The sequence below is a fragment of the Chionomys nivalis genome, chromosome 9, assembly GCF_950005125.1.
Source record: "Chionomys nivalis chromosome 9, mChiNiv1.1, whole genome shotgun sequence".
In the NCBI taxonomy this organism is placed as follows: Eukaryota; Metazoa; Chordata; class Mammalia; order Rodentia; family Cricetidae; genus Chionomys; species Chionomys nivalis.
Window position 1 is genome coordinate 72168318 of NC_080094.1, and position 17680 is coordinate 72185997.

The 17680-nt window shown below is 42.1% G+C and overlaps 1 protein-coding gene across 1 annotated transcript in view; it reads left to right on the forward strand.

Annotated features, from left to right (window-relative positions):
* Positions 1-3429: 3429 nt before the first annotated feature.
* Positions 3430-17680, forward strand: part of Trim44 (tripartite motif containing 44) — a 105837-nt gene continuing 91586 nt past the window's right edge. The window contains exon 1 of the mRNA XM_057780999.1: positions 3430-4570. Within this exon, the coding sequence (XP_057636982.1) occupies positions 3896-4570 (675 nt within the window). The 5' untranslated portion in view covers positions 3430-3895. The remainder of the gene's footprint in view (positions 4571-17680) is intronic.

A 17680-nucleotide genomic window follows, 5' to 3' on the forward strand; every position in this document is an offset into this window, starting at 1 on the left:
TATGTATATGAGTGCTCTATCTGCATGTAGACCATATACATGGTTGTGGGCCACCATCTGGTTGTTGGGGACTGAACTCAGGACCTCTGGAAGAACAGCTAATGCTGTTAACCTCTGAGTCACCTCTCTAGCCCCTAAAACATGTCTTACTTAAAACAGAAAGGGAATTAAAAGAGTTCAACAGATGAACTCAAGAACTGTGGGAAGTCCTTCCCACGCAACAATAGACCTGAACACCCTAACCAAAGAACTAACCGTACATGTATGCAGCTGGGCTTAGAGATCCTGACGGAGCAGTAGCCATCAGAGCTTCCTGTCTTCCACTGGAGCAGACTGTCTGTCCCAGTTCTACTGAGACTATCTCACCATTATATCTGGGGTCTGGGAAACACTGGTGTTAAGAAGAACAGGAATTATACTTGATAAGCTTAATTTAAAACATTATATCGGGAGACTCACATCTGCAGTCAGTTTAGATGACTCTGGAGTGATGGTATCACGGGAAGAGACGTCTACTATCAGAAAAGGTGAGACTAGTTTACCTCTAGGAGATACATAGATTACTGGAGACCAAAAGGCAGACTATGGTAGCCTTCTAGAAGCTCCCCAAAACTCCAATCTTTTGTTATTATGCCCTTGGTCAGGTTCTTCCCACACTGGATAGAACAATATTATATCTGTGACCATAGACTATGTTGGAAATAACAATATATGGTTTAGGTCATAAAAGATATGCCTTCTACCATGTTCTCTTGGCATGGGAAAATTCAGCTCTCTTAATAGGACAGTCAAATAGTCCAATAAAAAGTAGTGTGTGCTCCTCCCAATGGCACTGTGAGCAAGCTCAGTTGCAAGCAAATATGGCATTTGCCGATTAGCCTTTAAATGCCTAGAGTATTGACAATGTCCTTGCTTACATTTCTAAGCCTGAGCCACACACAATTAAGCTACTTCTGGATTCCTGGCTCATGGGAATTAAGTGAGACAACAGATGGCTATTATTTTCCACATTTTACAGGTAATTTCCCATGAAGTAATAGATTAAAATAAGGCTATCTCTATATATTCCCAAAGACTACTATGCTTGGAGAACTAGATGGTTCTACTTTCACTGGGGAGAAGTAGAGAAGCTCATCTCACTGACTCGGTCACCAGACCTTTACAAAGTCTCTTTCTAACACTTCACTTCCTTCTGCCTCTAAGACTTTCTCCACAGAAGGTTCAAAAACGAATTGCGAAGTAGCACATGTTAAATCTCAGTCAGGTTGAAATTTGTTAGGTTGAAATTAAGAAGCACCAATAATAATAATGATAACAATATGTTACTTCTTCTTGCCAAAAACTCTGGGACCCGTAAATGTCCTTATGGGGGGTTGTATTAGGTATTGAACCCAGGGCTTCTTGCATGCTAGATACATACTCTACCACTGAGCTACACTCTCTACAGTGTTTCTTTTTTTTTTGTTTGTTTTTTTTTTTGTTTTTTTTTTTTTGTTTTTTTTCGAGACAGGGTTTCTCTGTGGCTTTGGAGCCTGTCCTGGAACTAGCTCCGTAGACCAGGCTGGTCTCGAACTCACAGAGATCCGCCTGCCTCGGCCTCCCGAGTGCTGGGATTAAAGGCGTGCGCCACCATCGCACGGCCTCTACAGTGTTTCTTAATTTTGTCCTGAGACAGTGTCTTATTAAGTTGTCCAGGTAGACTTGCAAATATGCAGTTCTCCAGCCTCAGCCTTCCAGGAAGCTGCGACCAAAGGTGTATGCCACCATGCACAGTCAAAAATACATTTAAAAATGTATTTTCATTTCAAAGATTTTGTAAATGCACTGCCATTGTTCTCCTAAAGTCTAAATACTTTTATTTTCAGCCAGAGGAAGGAAATGGAAATCACCAAGCAACAGGCACTACTCACAGACCTGCTAATGCTGAAGCTTTAGCGGACAGTGGCCAATTCCTTTTTCCAGAATGCTGTATCAACCTTTGTTCTGAATGAAGACATGGAAGTAATTTCCAGAGAAGATAGTTAAAGGAAACTAGAAATATGCACAGAATTTAATTGGAACAAAACAAATCTATTTTTTCCCAACATTCCATAGAATTGTTCTGAGGTTAAAAACAAACAAAATCTCCAAACTTTCCAAAAAATATATTTAACAACAGCTGCACAGAGACTAAACATATATTATTTTAAGGAACGTCAAACCTTATTTAAAATGTTCATAATCTACATCCCTTGATGTTTTTGTGGAGATATGGAAATCCTAGCACTCTTATCTAAAGAAAACAGAGACCACCTCTTTCTGTCTCCTCCCTCCTTCCCTGCCCCCACTCCTTTCAAAGATAAGATCTATGTAGCCCTGGCTGTCCCGGAACCCCTTCTGTAGCCAGTGCTAGCCTCAAACTCAGACATCCCATCTGCTGCTATCTGCTTCCCAAGTGTGGGATTAAAGGTAGCATTAAGTGCGCGGCTACTTTCTATTCTTCTGATGCACTTCTCCTCTACCCCACTAGATCGAAATGTCCCGTTTCCTCTCGCAATTACAAGTTTGTTTTTGGTTGTTTGGTTGTTTGTTTTTTTTACTGGAGAGACAACCATAGAGGGTAGAGATGGGAAAGCCTACCTTGCCAGCAGCCCGCCAAAACGTGTTACTTGTTTAAGATATAGTACGATCTTCAAAGGATCATTGTCAGAGCTAACTACAATTTGTGCTAAAATAATAACTAAAGCTTAGTGATCACAACAGTGTAGGCTCCTTTACATTTAATCCACAATTTCCCTCAAAGTAGATTTCATCATTATTTCTATTTTACATAGTTTTTTGTTTTGGTGGTGGTCTTAGGATTCAGGGACTTTGTGAATAAAATTCTAAAACAGGCTTTGAAAACGCAACATAATGATCCAGCACAGTCTGGGGCATTTTACTTAACATGCAACGGCCCCTTTCCATTGTCTTGGAGTCAGGTCTGAATCTAGAGACCCTTAGTAAATGGGGGAGCTGAAATCTCATTTCATACATACGGTCTCTCTCCATCTCTCTGCACCTGACACAGCTACCTCCCAGAGGTTCTGAGTCCCTAAGAGGCTGGAATGCAAACAGACTCTGCAAACAACGCACAACGCATAGTATTTGTTTGGGTCGAAAATGCTGCCTGTTTGCTCAGCCCGACTCTGAGACTCCTGGAGTCTGGAAGAACAAACACAGCCCTTTTGGGGGCCGTATGGTAATCCCAGGAGGGCGGGTTCGGGCTGATAAAGAGCCTCGGGCCTTGGTCCCTTGAAGAATCCTAGGACTGTAATGGGGCGGGGACAGATTGACACTCCAGTGACTAAATCCTCAGGGACCTCAGGCTAGTGGTTTTCGGTCAGGTTGACACCTCCAGGGAGGGCGTGGGGAAGGCGGGGCCCATCGCCTTCTGCTCAGTGAGGGAGAACCTGCGCTGGAGCTTCTCCTTCCGGGGGGATGCTCAGCCCCGCGGGAAAACGCAGAAAAAGGCTCTTGCCGCTTTAAGTGACTCAGGAAGTGAAAGGAGGCCGCTGACGGTGAGGGGCAAGTGGAACCGGGGCGGCGCGGGCCCGCGGCGGCCGCGATCTTGTCTGGCCACGGAGGCTGAGCTGCGCGGCGGGCGCGGGGGCCGACGGGGCGCGGGCAGCCGAGCCGGAAGTGGCGCGTGAGGGACGAGGCGCAGCGCGGCGCGCAGCGGAGAGAGGCCGAGTGGGCGGCAGGCCCAGCGCTGTCGGCTGGCCGGGCCCAAGGCCTCAGCGGTGCAGACGCGGCGCGGCCCAGCGGGGCGGGCGGGCGGTCCCCGGGGAGCAGGCGGGCGTGCGTGCGGTGGCCCCGCGCGGTGCAGGCGGAGAGCACGTCAGCCGCTAGGCCTCGGCCGCGGCCCTGCAGCCACATGGCCTCCGGAGTGGGCGCGGCCTGCGAGGAGCTGCCTCCCGATGGCACGTGTGACGAGTGCGAGCCCGACGAGGCTCCCGGGGCCGAGGAGGTGTGCCGCGACTGCGGCTTCTGCTACTGCCGCCGCCACGCCGACGCGCACCGCCAGAAGTTCCTCAGCCACCGCCTGGCCGAGTACGTCCATGGCGCCCAGGCTTGGACCCCGCCTGCCCGCGAGGACGACGAGGCCCCCGAAGACGTCGAGGCCAAAGGGGAGCCCGAGGGAGAGGTAGAGAGCGAGGTGGGGGAAGAAGAGAGCGAGTTGGAGGAGGACAGTGAGTCGGAAGAGGAGAGCGAGACGGAGGAAGACAGTGAGGATGAGAGCGAGGAGGAGAGTGAGGAAGAAGAAGACAGCGAGGAAGAGATGGAGGATGAGCAGGAAAGCGAGGCGGAGGAAGACAACCAAGAAGGAGAGTCCGAGGCAGAGGGAGAAACTGAGGCAGAAAGCGAATTTGACCCCGAAATAGAGATGGAAGCGGAGAGAGTGGCCAAGAGGAAGTGTCCGGACCATGGGCTGGATTTGAGCACCTATTGCCAGGAAGACAGGCAGCTCATCTGTGTCCTGTGTCCTGTCATTGGGGCTCACCGGGGCCACCAGCTGTCCACACTCGATGAGGCCTTCGAAGAACTGAGAGTGAGTATCGGGCGTTCAGAACATACGTCTCAGGGGACCAGGACCCCCAGTTCCACCTCAGATAGCTAGCCGTGACCACATTCATTTTCATGTCTCTCCAAAACAAAAACAAACAAACAAACGAGTCACCTTGTTGGGAGCAGTGCCAATTCTATCATTTTGGTTGAAATTGTCAAGGTGTCGATTCTCATCCGAGAAAATACAAGCACATAGAAAATCTTGGGTATAATTTCTGAAAGTTTGCAAATCTCTTCTCCCTGGATCCCAGATTGAGCGTTCCTTGGTTCCGTGCGAATTTTGACGCCACTTAGGCCATTTTTCACATCATCACCATTGTTAGGGTCAATGTTTTGACTTAGTGCTCTTGCTATGGCAACTCCGCCCACCCGAAAACATGAGAAACCATGGTTTTTGGCAAAACCAAGTAGCCGGTTCTTGTGAGAAGCCTCTGAAAGTGGTGAACTAGACGATGATTTGGTGTGTGCCTTGAGTTAGTTGCCCTAGGCTCTTCGTTTTTTTTCAGCCTTAGTAGGAAGGTGTGTAGCTGGAAGGTTGTATTGGTCCAGGGACGGAGGTTTTCATGTCCACTGTCTAGACTTTGATGTGTTATCTTCGACATATTTTTGGTCAGCAGTAGACTTTTAGTAACTATTTGTTGATTGCACTTGGGTTGCCTTTCTGGATACAGTGGATGACTAGAACCAGTAAGAACAGTCTTTCTGTGTGTCGTGTTCATTAAGTAGTGAGATTGGTAAATGTCATATTAGGACTGTGGTTTCCCTAAGCAGTCTTACAACCACCCGTCTCAGAATAACTAATATTTTAATAGTGAAAATACTCCATATTGATGTTTCCCTTATGCCTGTTTTTAATGTAAAATACACATTCCAAAGTGTACAAAATATGCAGTCTAATAAATAACTACAAAGCAGATACTTGAGAGACCATCACCCAGATCAGAAATAGAACATTATTACTAATGTTGGCATCTTCATACCTCTTTCCTGTGTCTTCTTTTGCTAACCATTTTCCTGACTTGGGCCAATGCTTTTCTTACTTATCTTTATGTGTTACAGCATTTGTGTGCATTTCTAAACTTGAACTTGACATTATGGTTTTTATGTAATTGTAGTGCAGTATTACTTTTTAAAAGGTATTTGTGAGATTCATCCATTCACTGGCTGCGATTTATTTTTCATTGTTGTATTGAACTCCATTTTATGGATCTGCCACAAGTTACTGTATAAATGAACATTTGACTTGTTTCCAGGTTCTTGAATTTCTTGCTGTTACAACTGATGCAGGTGTAACTTGGTGGCATATGTCTGTAATTCTAGCATTCCAGAGGTGAATGCAAGAGGACCAGAGTTCAGTGTTAATCTCAAGTCTATAGTGAGTTTGGAAAAATCCTGTCTCAAAAACAAAATGACACATCTTCTCAAAAAGTACTGCAGGTGTAAGCATTCCTGGTCATGCTTCCTGATTCCCATTTTTCTGTATTTAAGTGGAAACAGTACCCAGTGTTACCATCTGTTTCCCAAGTGGTGGTTGTAGTTGGCATAGTCATGAAGACATTTCCTGTTGCCCTGAGTCTTCACCACCACTTGATATTAACAGTACTTTTCATTTTTCCCAGTGTGGTGACTATGTAATGAATGATGTCATATTGTGGTTTTAATTGCAGTCCTTTTGGTTTCTGTGTATCTTTTGTATTTCCTCTTTTGTGATGTGTAATCAGATCAAAAGAGCAAACTCAGTATTTGGTTATCTATCTTTTTTCTCACTAACTTATGTATGTACACATATACACGTGTCTATACATATTGTTTTTTATTATCTCTATTTCAGATATCTTCTGTCTCATGGTTTTTCTTCCTTTTCTAATATAGTAATAATAGTATGGAGCACGGAGTCCCAGGAAATCCGCAAGTATTAGGACATAAGAAAGCTGAAGGGAAAGAGGATGGCTTGACATCTAGACAGACTCACCCTCAAGTTCCACTTCAGTCTCAACTTGAGAGTTACTCTCTTGTTCAGTCTGAGATGGCAGCTTCCTTTCACGCACTTCTTTCCGTCGGCTACTTCAGTATCTATAATCTGGGGCTGAACTGTTGGGTGTGGCAATGAGCTCAGGTACTCAGGGACCTGAGGAGAAGGCAGAGGAAAGACAAGATCAGAGCTTTAGTTGTGAAATGTGGAGTGGAGATGAGAAATACAAAAGCCTGGCTCAGGGGAGGCAGGTCCACAGAGGGAGACAGACAGACAGACAGTCATTATAATAGAGGGCAAGACAACATAGTATCAGGGGAAAATAAAACTGACTTTTTTAAAAAAAAATATGGATTTGCTTTTTTTTTTTGTGGGTTTGAGTATTTAGAGGAGAGGTGTGAATAGTTGCTTCTTGGCCTTTTGGCCAAGAGAACTTATAAAGTAGAGGAGAGTTACAAACAGTGTGATCTGCAGTGTGAGTTTAGTGAAAGAGTGATTTTAGCCAGAGGCATGGTACCACAATGGTTTACTGGAGAAAATGGTAGTTGAGGCATGCTTTGAAAGATGGGAAGGAATTAATAGGTAGGTATGGTGTTAGATAAATGCTCTCTATGTTGCCATAGCAACAATCGGTATTCGTTTATTCTAACCCAAAATATTGGTTATTATGTCAGTGTTAGGACTATTTCCTTTGTGTTATTACCTCTCATAAGTCTAGTAGTATATGTTAGTCTTCACTGTGTTCCCAGCACCTTCTACAGGGCTTGTTGGATAATTAACACACATGAAATACTTGATAAATGTATGATATGAAGTATAATAATTTTATCTAATAGCAAGGCGTCACTAAAGAAGTGATAAAGACATTGTACTGTAGTGTATATCAGTGTTTATATTGGAACTAAGTTCAATTATACCTGTGATGGAGTAACTTGGAATCCTAAGCTGGCAGCAGTTCATATAAGATAGATGCCTATTTCTTCCCTGTGTAAGTGACGTCTGGATGTAGGAGTCTAAGATTGGAGGAAGCATGAAGTTTTATCTTGGCTCTTGCCAGCTCTTCTCTGCTATCTTTGTTACAAACTGAGATGGCCATTGAAGTCTAGCCAGCACTCCTAACTTCTAAGATAACAGATAGAAATGAAAGTCACACCCCTCTATTTTAATGTTTCTTTCCAGAAGCATGAATTCCTGCTTAGGTTTCATGGGGCAGAACTCAATCCCATAGTTTATCTAATTGCAAGGGAGACTGGGAAATAATCATGTCTGACAAACTAAAAGGTTTTGTTATCAAGGAAGAATGTTGAAGTCTCTGCCTCATTATCCTTGCAGTTCTAGCAGTCATGGTGGGAAATTCAGTTAGCTTCTCTGAGTCTTGGTTTCTTTTCTTTCTCTTTTTTTCTTTTCTTTTCTTTCTTTCTTTCTTTCTTTCTTTCTTTCTTTCTTTCTTTTTTTTTTTTTTTTTTTAAGATAGGGTTTCTCTGTGTATCTCTGTCCTGGAACTTGTTTTGTTGACAAGGCTGACCTTGAACTTCCAGAGATCTGCCTGCCTCCCTGAGTGCTGGGATTAAAGGTGTGTACCACCACTGCCTGGCTGAGTCTTGGTTTCTTAACATGGACATAATTGTCCCCCTCCTTGGGGCTATGGTAAAGAGAAAAAATAAATTCATACATAGGGCCTAAGACAGTGTGCATGATCTTCTAAGCTCTCAGAAACCGATGGCTCACATTACCATAGAAAGCTCTGATGCTGTCTTTACTCAGTCCAAGTCCAGACAAGTTAGTCTGGCAGCACGAGCTGTTCTGGACACCAAGTTTTCTTTGGTGGAAACTGTTTAGCCCCCTCTCCTTCTGTTCTTTCTGCCTGCTCTAATCGGCTGAGTTGGTAAGCTCTGAAAACTTGTCTTCAGAGAAGAGGTTCCTATATATTTTAGTGTTCTGCTGTTAGATTATGCATTAGCTCCCCAAAACACAGCTGCTAGGTATATTTTGGCTGTTGTCCTCTTCAGATTCTGTTCTATACTCTGTAACTGTGGGAAGTTTTTACAGGAGTCAAGGGGTGATGGGAACAATTTATTCTTTACTTTCTAAGAGGAGAATAGCCTCAGTTACTCTAGTAGATAGTTATGGAGAGAAGCTTCTATAGATATTCCCATTCTTCTTCCAGGACTTTGAGTCTTTATGAACCCTGGCAGGGTATAAGTTGTGTTGAATTGTAGATTCTGACTCAGTAATCGTAGAGAGTAAAAATGCTGACCTTTGTCTGGAGATGTAAAATTAAAAGAGACTAACATTTGCTAAATTTTGAGACTCTTCTAAAGGAAAAAGTAATAACTGCCATTATTGAGAAATTTGAATACATTTCATGGTTTTACACTTGATCCTCACTCTAGCAAGCTTTGTTACCCTGATTCTCATTTTATAAATGAGGGAAAAGATGTTTAAAGAGGTTGAATTTTGCCAGATCACTCACTGTCAATGCAGAATTACAATTTTAATACAGAGAAAATAAGAGCTTATTCCAGAGCCAAGTATGAGTGACCATTTCCCAGGAGCACAAATTCAGGGTACTTAAACACTTTACTTCAAGATAGCAACAGGCTCATGAAGTGTTTCTAGTAACAGAACAAAGAAAACTATTGATAAAAGTGTCTTTAAAATCCATTGGTGGGAGCATCAGGTGTACAGGTTACAGCAAAGTGGGAGGTTCCTGCAGATACGATTTGATAATATTCTTAGCCTTTGAGTTTGTAGAAATTAAAGTTTGTTTCCTAAAAAGATCTTGCCTGATACTTACAAGGATGCTAGTTGTAATACAGAATTGGGCAATAAATAGCTATTTGAGGGGGAGGGGTTAAAGATAGCACAAACAAATACGGCTTTCAACAAGCAACATCCCAGCTTTCCACAATCACAGGAGTTGTAATGAGTCCATCAGCCTTGTAGAATATTTAACGGATTTGGGTGTTTTCATTGTTGTTGGCTACTTTTTTTTTTTCTTCTGGGAACTTCAGTTCACAGTAGTAAGAAAAAGAAGAATTTCACTTCAGCTCTGCCACCAGAATGCATATTCTTCCTTTTTGTTCTCTGTATATTCTCAGTTACTCTTCTCTTACTGTGCTTTTTACATTTCACAGAACCATTTGTTGACTGCTGTCCGCTGGGATGTACTTCATGCATAAAAAAATACTTTCAAACTACTTTTCTCATCCTCCTGAAAGACCTCCTATTCTACAGAATAGTTTGTTGTTCTTTCTGTGCAGCAGTTTTTTAGTTTATCTGATCCCGAGTTGTCACTGCATTCAGTTAGTAACAATCACAATGGCAACAGAATGTGTGGAGCACTTCCTGTGTGCAGCCATCTGTACTGCTAACTTCATACATGCTTGCCACTTATCTCTCCCCACAGTTTTATGAGGTAAATTAGTGAGCTGTATTTGTTATTCGAATTTAATTAATGGCCTTAGGTTTTTTCTTTTCACTTCTTCATTCAACACATATTTATTGAAATTCTTTAATTTTCCAGTGGAAAATTTATGCCAAGATATTTTAGCTGTCAATTTTATGTTTATTTCTTCATTCTTTGATTTTTGATTTTTTAAAACAAGGTCTTTTGTGTAGTACTTGCTGGTCTGGTACTCAATATGTAGCTCAAACTGGCATCAAACTTGTAGCAGTCCTCCTGACTCAAGGTTCCAAGTGCTGAGGTTATAAGTATGTGCCACCATGCATACCCAGTTAGCTGACAATTTAAAAATGTAGGAGGAAGCACAGTTTTCCAGTTTTTTTTAGGGAGTACCTAAGCAGAATGTAAAGCCATCAGCTCTAGAGAGCTTCTTATGCACCTGAGCAAGTCAGATTTGCACTGTGTGTGGTTTACTTCCTACTAGGTGCTGAAACTAAAAGCCCTTTACAGAAGATAGCACAAAGAAATTATGGGATGATCATAATTAAATATAAATTGCCATGAAAATGAATAAACCAGAACTGGGACTATATCTCAACAATGTTTGAAAAACAGGCAACTGATAGAAATATTTATATTGAATGGTAACTTTTATACTTTAAAAAAAATCTAGAAAAAAATAATTTCCATGTGGAGTGTTTTTGGCTGTAAGGAACCTAACAAATAATTCTAAGTCTCTGATGTCATTGAACTTACATTCTATGAACAAATTATATTAAGCAAAGTTAAGTCATAGGCTTTATTTTATTTTATTTTATTTTATTTTATTTTTTGGTTTTTCGAGACAGGGTTTCTCTATGGTTTTGGAGCCTGTCCTGGAACTAGCTCTTGTAGACCAGGCTGGTCTCGAACTCCCAGAGATCCGCCTGCCTCTGCCTCCCGAGTGCTGGGATTAAAGGCGTGCGCCACCACCGCCCGGCTATAGGCTTTATTTTAAATAATGCACAATTTTAAGAACAAACACTGGAAAGGGAGATAGAGAATAGGTAGGATGTAAGGAGAGGAAGGCTATAGAAGGCTCTGAAGAGGACCTGGAATTCAAGAGGCCTTGAAACAGAAACCTAGAAACCTCTTTTGCTAAACAGTATTGAGTCCTCACTGAGGCCCACAGGCATCCAAAAGCAGGATGCAAACCTGGGGCCTGCCTTTGTTCTGTGCTGTGGTTGAAGGAGAGAGAGAACCCTTTCCTCTTAAGTCAGCTTGACTTTTGAGACGAGCAAAACCTTGGACAGAGCATCTTGCAAATGAAGACTAGTGTTCATAAAGGCCAGGCTGCACCCTCAGCTCTTACCAGATTGCTGGTTTAACAACTTACTAGACTACATGTAGGACCTGAGCTGAAAAAATTAATAATGGGCAGGACCACCCGTAGCTGGGATTGCTTAGTTCAATCTAAAATTCATGTCAATACCTAGAAGACAGTTTTGGTACCAATAAACCCTTAGTTTTGTTCCTGTTTCTAGTGTGGCTACATTGAATAAATCTTTCTCTATTTACTTTCACTTGTCTCTTAAATTGGTGTGTTGGGATGGGTAGCTCTGATACTACTCTGACACCGTCGTTATATCTATAGCCAGTCATGGGAGCATCTGGGGCATGGTAGTTCAGGTGGAGGGAATGGCCATAAGATGAAACAGACTTGCTGAGGCAGTTAAGTGAATGGCTGGAGTATAAGAAATAGGGCAGGCAGGCTTGGGGAGGTGGTGAGGAGTAAAAAGATCAAGTTACCAAGTAGGCCATTATAAAGATTTTGGATTTTCTTCTGAGTGACCTAGTTCTGTTTAAGCAAGGGAATGAATGATCTGTTTTATGTTCTTAAGACTTTACTCAGCTTGCATGTTAGTGTACAGCTTTAATCTACATGGGAGCTTGAGGCAGGAGGATGGTAATCAACTCACAACATGGTGACATCCTGTCTTAAAAACAAGAGCAAAACAAACAAGCAAAAACCCAGTCTAACTAAAGAAAACAAAACTAACTCAATTTCTTCATGGAGAACAGACTATAAGATAACAAGAGGGCTAGTATTGCTCCTTGCCCAGTGTTGGGGTAGAAGATGGTGAAGAATGTATAGGTTTAACAGACATGTTAGAGTTAGTTTTAGAACAGCTGAGGGGCTAGAGAGATGGCTCGGCTGTTATGAATGCTTTCTGCTCTTTTAGAGGACTAGAGTTCAGTTCCCAGTGTTGAGTGGCTCACATCCACCTATAACTCCACATCTAGGGGATCTAATACCTCCTTCTAGCCTCTGTGGCACCTGCCCCCATGTGGCATACATAAACACGTACACAGAGACATATAAATTAAAAATAAAATCTTTAAAAATAATAGTAACAATAAAAAACACATGGTAATGGATTTCAGATCCAAGAATAATTTTGAATCTGAGAAACTAAACTCCCAGCATGGTTTAGGTTTCTAGTTGGAATTAAATAAAATGCAGAAGGTGGTAAAGATTTTTATGTATGGGGTGGTGATGTTAATTTTTCATTTCATTTCTTGTTAACAAAAATGTTTCATTTTTAAAATAGCATGTAAAATAATGGGTTTCATTGTGGCATTTTCCCATATACTTTGTGTTTGTTGATTCTTTTCCTCAATTCCCCTTCTTTATCCCCTTTCTTTTTTCCGCTGGTCTCTTCCCTTCTCCCAGTAACCTCCATTCCATTTTCATACCGCATCTACCCTGTTTCCCCTTCACATCTCCCTTTTCACGCATGGTTCTAGTTTCATGATCTATACATCCCCTACATAAACTTATAGAAAAATTAAATTCTAGGACCCACTTATAAGAAAACATACATTTTCTATTTGGCTCTAGGTTGTTATGATTAATATAATAATTTCCAGTTCCATTAATTTTTTTGCAAATATGATTTCATTTTTCATTAGGGCTGAATGAAATTCCATCGGTATATACACTACTTTTTATGTACAGGAGCATGTTTTTTCTAAGAACATGGGCAACTTCAGAGGCCACTTCTCTGAAGGAAATGTCTTGATGTCACCATTAACTGCTGCTGGTCCTTAGGGAGCGGTAAGGCTTAGTAAACCTGTTCCCCCTCCACAATGGAATGTTGATGGGCCAGACTGCATTTCACAAAACTTCATCAATTCTTCCAGGCTTACATTCTTCTAGTCTCCTCTTCCAGAATGTTCTGTGAACCTTGGAGGAAATGATAGAGATGTCTCATGAGAGCTGAGCATTCGACAATCATTTATTTTTAGGACTTTGACTAGTTATGCATCCCTGTAGTAACTGTTGCCTGCTGAAAAAAGAAGCTTCTCTGACCAAAGCCGACAGTAGCACTAGCCTATGAGCAAGCAAAAGCATAAATATTTATAAAGCAAGTTGATGGGCACATGGTGTCCATTTAGCAAAATGATGATGCTGATACTATAGCTTCCCCATTTGGATCCATGACCTCCTTGGCTTGTGGCCTTTTAGCCACACTACAGTACCAAACATGCATTTCCTCCTGTGGATGAAGTCCAAACAGAGAGGGGTTGGTTACCCCTATAAAAATTATGCCACTGTTGCACCAGTGTGCACACAACTGCCTGGAACTTCACAGGACCCACAGCTGAGGATCTACACTGTTAATGATATTTTACTGATAACATCCTGCATGGAACCTTCTGGCACTATGAAAGCTAGTCAGCATGGAGGAAACTTTCAGCTCAGCTCCCACTTGATTTCTCTATATCCCGCAACCAAAGTCTGTGGTATCTTCAGTAATGTGGTCTTAATAGTTGTGGGGAGAAACCAACAGCGATGACCAATAGCCCGTATTGGCTTCCCTGGCCAATAACTCAGGAAAACGGCACACTCCTGTAACTGGAATTTTCATTTAATACCTTTATGGCTTCTGGAAGTGGAGTTATCTACTCACCAAGTCCTGTTTTTCTGATCTTCAGCTTGAACCCCAGCATCTGTCTCAGGGTTTTTTAATTATTTGTGATACGTTTTTGTTTGTTAAATGATTTACGCTGGTGCTGAGCCTGAACAGTACAAGAGTTGAGTCTGTCTTCGCTTTAGTAGCTTCCTATTGTATATCAAAGGCTTCTGCTAGCCACAGTTAGCTTTGTAGTCTGTGAGACTGGAATCTTCTTCCTTCTAGAGATTCCGCAGACTCTGTCCTCTAGGGTGGCTAATGTTCTATATGGGATAGATTTGGGGATGCATGTCTCCCAAGTGTGTTGGGAGGGGAAGCAAAAGCAGCATTGAGATTTGTACATGAAGACCTGTCTCTGTACTTTGAAAACCTAGAAAGCATTAACCACCCCACTGTAGATGCCAAGTAGTCCCTTGGTACTTCAGAGTTCTTGCCTCTCCAATAAATAGCAGGTTGGTGGCTGTAGAGGTTCGATCTGCCTGCTAACTTCAGTCTCAGGAATACCAGACCTCAGAATTACTTAGTTGAAGGCTGCTGGGAAGCAGGACTTCTTTTCCCAGGGAGAGGCCTGCCCCTGAATGCCTCTGCTTAATTCTCTCACCCTAGGCTTTGCTAGTTGAATTTACTCTTTGATTTGGAACTGTTTCCTTTTCTCAAGCCGCCAGGGTAGCTCAGTTTTAAACAATATCTTTACCCCTCTAGATGGTGCCTCACATTGCTTCCCAGTGTTACGGAGATTGCTCTCCATTGCTGACTGGCTGCCAGAGGAGTCACTGTCTCACCAAAGCTCTGTGAGAGCTGTGGGTTTGTCCTGTGGCTGGGTCTTCTGGTCTCATTTTATCAGCCTTGCTGGCCACTTCAGTGAGGCTCTGCTTCCCCTCATCCCACAGGGAACTTTGTTTTGAGGTTGGGGTTGTGTTTGGCTCCACTTATTTTCTCAGCACTTTCCAGCTGTTCTATCACTAAGTTTGTAATTTTGAGGTTCTTCCTCTCTTTTTGAAATAGAGTAGGGGGGCACTGAGGGGGATGTTTGTTTTTTTGTTCATTTCTTTTTTTTATTCTAACTCTGGTTTTAGTGCCGTAGGGAGCTAGCTTCTAGACCACTATCTTACCTGGTTGTTCTCGTGATTTGTAAACATTTGTGGCTAATTTTAAATGCTACTGTGATAATGTAGGACAACACTAAATGCAAAAGGAAGCAGCTCTGTAGACTACATGCTTCACACTTGTAGCATCTGATCTATTCATCTTCTCTGTTTAAAGATAGAAATATGGAATCCCAGATGCTAAATTACTTTCCCAAGCTCACATAGCAACTAGTGGCATCTAGTTGTACCTGGGCCTCCTTTCTTTGTACAAGGCATGTTACATTAAGAGAGTTAAACCTTTTCTTTTGGAATCTAAGAGAGTCACTATTGCTTTTCCTAGAAAAGTGCATGTACAGTGGTTTTGAGAATACACACTGCTTTCCAAGAACTGTCAGAATGTCTTGAGCCTGGTACCAGGGCCTATAGAGCCTGTCTGTATGAAGATAGATCTTGCCAATGAATTCTACACGTGCTATGTACTGATCCCTAGGTCGCAGGTGCAGCCAGAGGGACTGTTTGAGAAGGTGTTTGTGGAGCTTGCTTACTCCATTGAACACCTGTGCATAAGGCTTCCTAGAGTGTAGGGAAGGACTGGGGTGGAGAATACAGAGGTTGTGTGGGGTGAACTTGCACCAGGATCTTCCCTTTGTGGGTTTTTTTGTTTTTTGTTTTTTGTTTTTTTCCAATTCTAAAACTTGTCAGAGACAGATCTAAAGAAACTTTCTTTTTTTCAGTTTTGGTGGTGGTGGTACTATTAAGGAAGATTTTCTTCATACTCATTTTGAAGTAGCAGAACATATTTTGAACATAGCAGACTCAATATAAAGCCCAATTAATGTTTGAGGATAACTGAGTTGCTGGAGAGGTAGACTGTGCGATTTCCTGAAGGGAAACTCTTGGGTGCTGTTCTGTGTTTCCCCCTGGGTAGGTAATGCTTTTGATGGTTTGTGAACAGGAGGAAGAATTCCACTGGCGAAATGCATTTTTAGGAAAAGGCAAAGGGTTTCCTCATCTCTTTATACTAGCAAGGCACAGCTGTCTGCAGAGTCTGCTGCTTAGGGATTCCTTCTTCATTCTTCTTTTTCTGAAGGCTTTTAAGACACAGTTTAGTGCATTCCTTTCTGTTTTCTGCAGCCAGGGGGAAAGTTATAATCCATCAGGGCTCTTACAGAATAGCTTAGAATGGGTGCTAACAGCTGAGGGGTGTGTGTGTGTGTGTGTGTGTGTGTGTGTCAGTGTCAGTGTTTGGGGGTAGGGGAGAGATTTCTAGGGCCAAAACCTGCTTGTTGGGCCAATGAGAATAGGTTAGAGGAATGATGTCACCAGATAGGTTTTTTTGTCTGATCATCTTGTAAAAAGCAGGATTGTGTCTGGCAACTTAACCCTTTTTTATGTACTTAAAGTTTCATCCTCTCTGGTATGATTTCTGCTCCCAGCTGTTAGGTGTGAGACCATAGACATTAAAGGCTTAAAGGACTTCTTAGAAACTGGAGAATTATAAGCCACCACTTAAAAAAAAAAAAAGAAGTGACTAAACTTTAGAGCCACAGCTAGAATGGAAATGTGATCTGAGTTGTGTTCAGAGAGCACATCTAAAGCAGATGCTGGGCATGGCTATATGATACCTTTTTCTTGTAGTCTTAGGAAGGGAGGAAGCTTAGTGGGAGAAGACAGCCTTTAGTATATTTTAATTTATGGAATGGAGTCTGGTGGTTTGAATGTAATTGGCCTCTATAGGCTCACAGGGAGTGGCACTATTAGGGGGTGTGACTTTGTTGGAGTGGGTATGGCCTTATTGGAGGAAGTGTGTCACTGTGGGAGTGGATTTTGAAGTTTCTTTTTTTTTTTTTTTTTTTTTTTTTTTGGTTTTTCGAGACAAGGTTTCTCTGTGGCTTTGGAGCCTGTCCTGGAACTAGCTCTTGTAGACCAGGCTGGCCTCGAACTCACAGAGATCCGCCTGCCTCTGCCTCCGGAGTGCTGGGATTAAAGGCGTGCACCACCACCGCCCGGCTGGACTAAACTTCTGAAACTGTAAATTGTTGCCTTAATTAAATGGTTTCCTTTATAAGAATTGCCATGATCATGACCTCTCTTCACAGCGATAGAAATCCTATCTAAGAGACCTGCGTCTTACAAAGTATTTCCTGTTTGGGAGGGATTGAATTGGCTTTGTAGATTTGGAGACTGTCTTGATTGATCTTGAGGCTGATTTTGAGTAAGTGACTTTTGTAGTATTTGTTTATTTTTGTACTTCTTACGTGTCTTTTCTCCCGTAAAATGACAATTGTTGTATTTATGCTTATTTTCTTACTGGTATAATAAGTGGTCCTGTCCTATCGCATAGAGTTTCTGAGATAAGGAAATAAATTAGTTCTTGTGACTTAAGATCTTGCTTTATGCCTGGATTATAATGAGTGTTTCTTAAGATTTGCTTATTCATTCAATGGACATTTTACACCTCTGTTTGTTTTGAACACTACCTTATATGTCTTAAAATTTTTTAGAGAGAGGGAATATTTGTAGGCATGCATGTGTGTGCGTGTGTGAAGGTCAGAGAAGAAATTTGTAGAACCAGTTCTCTCCTTCCACCTTTGTGTGGGTTCAAGGAAGCGAGCTCAAGTAATAGGGCTTGAAACCACTGGGGTGACAGTGCCTTTACCTGCTGAGCCAT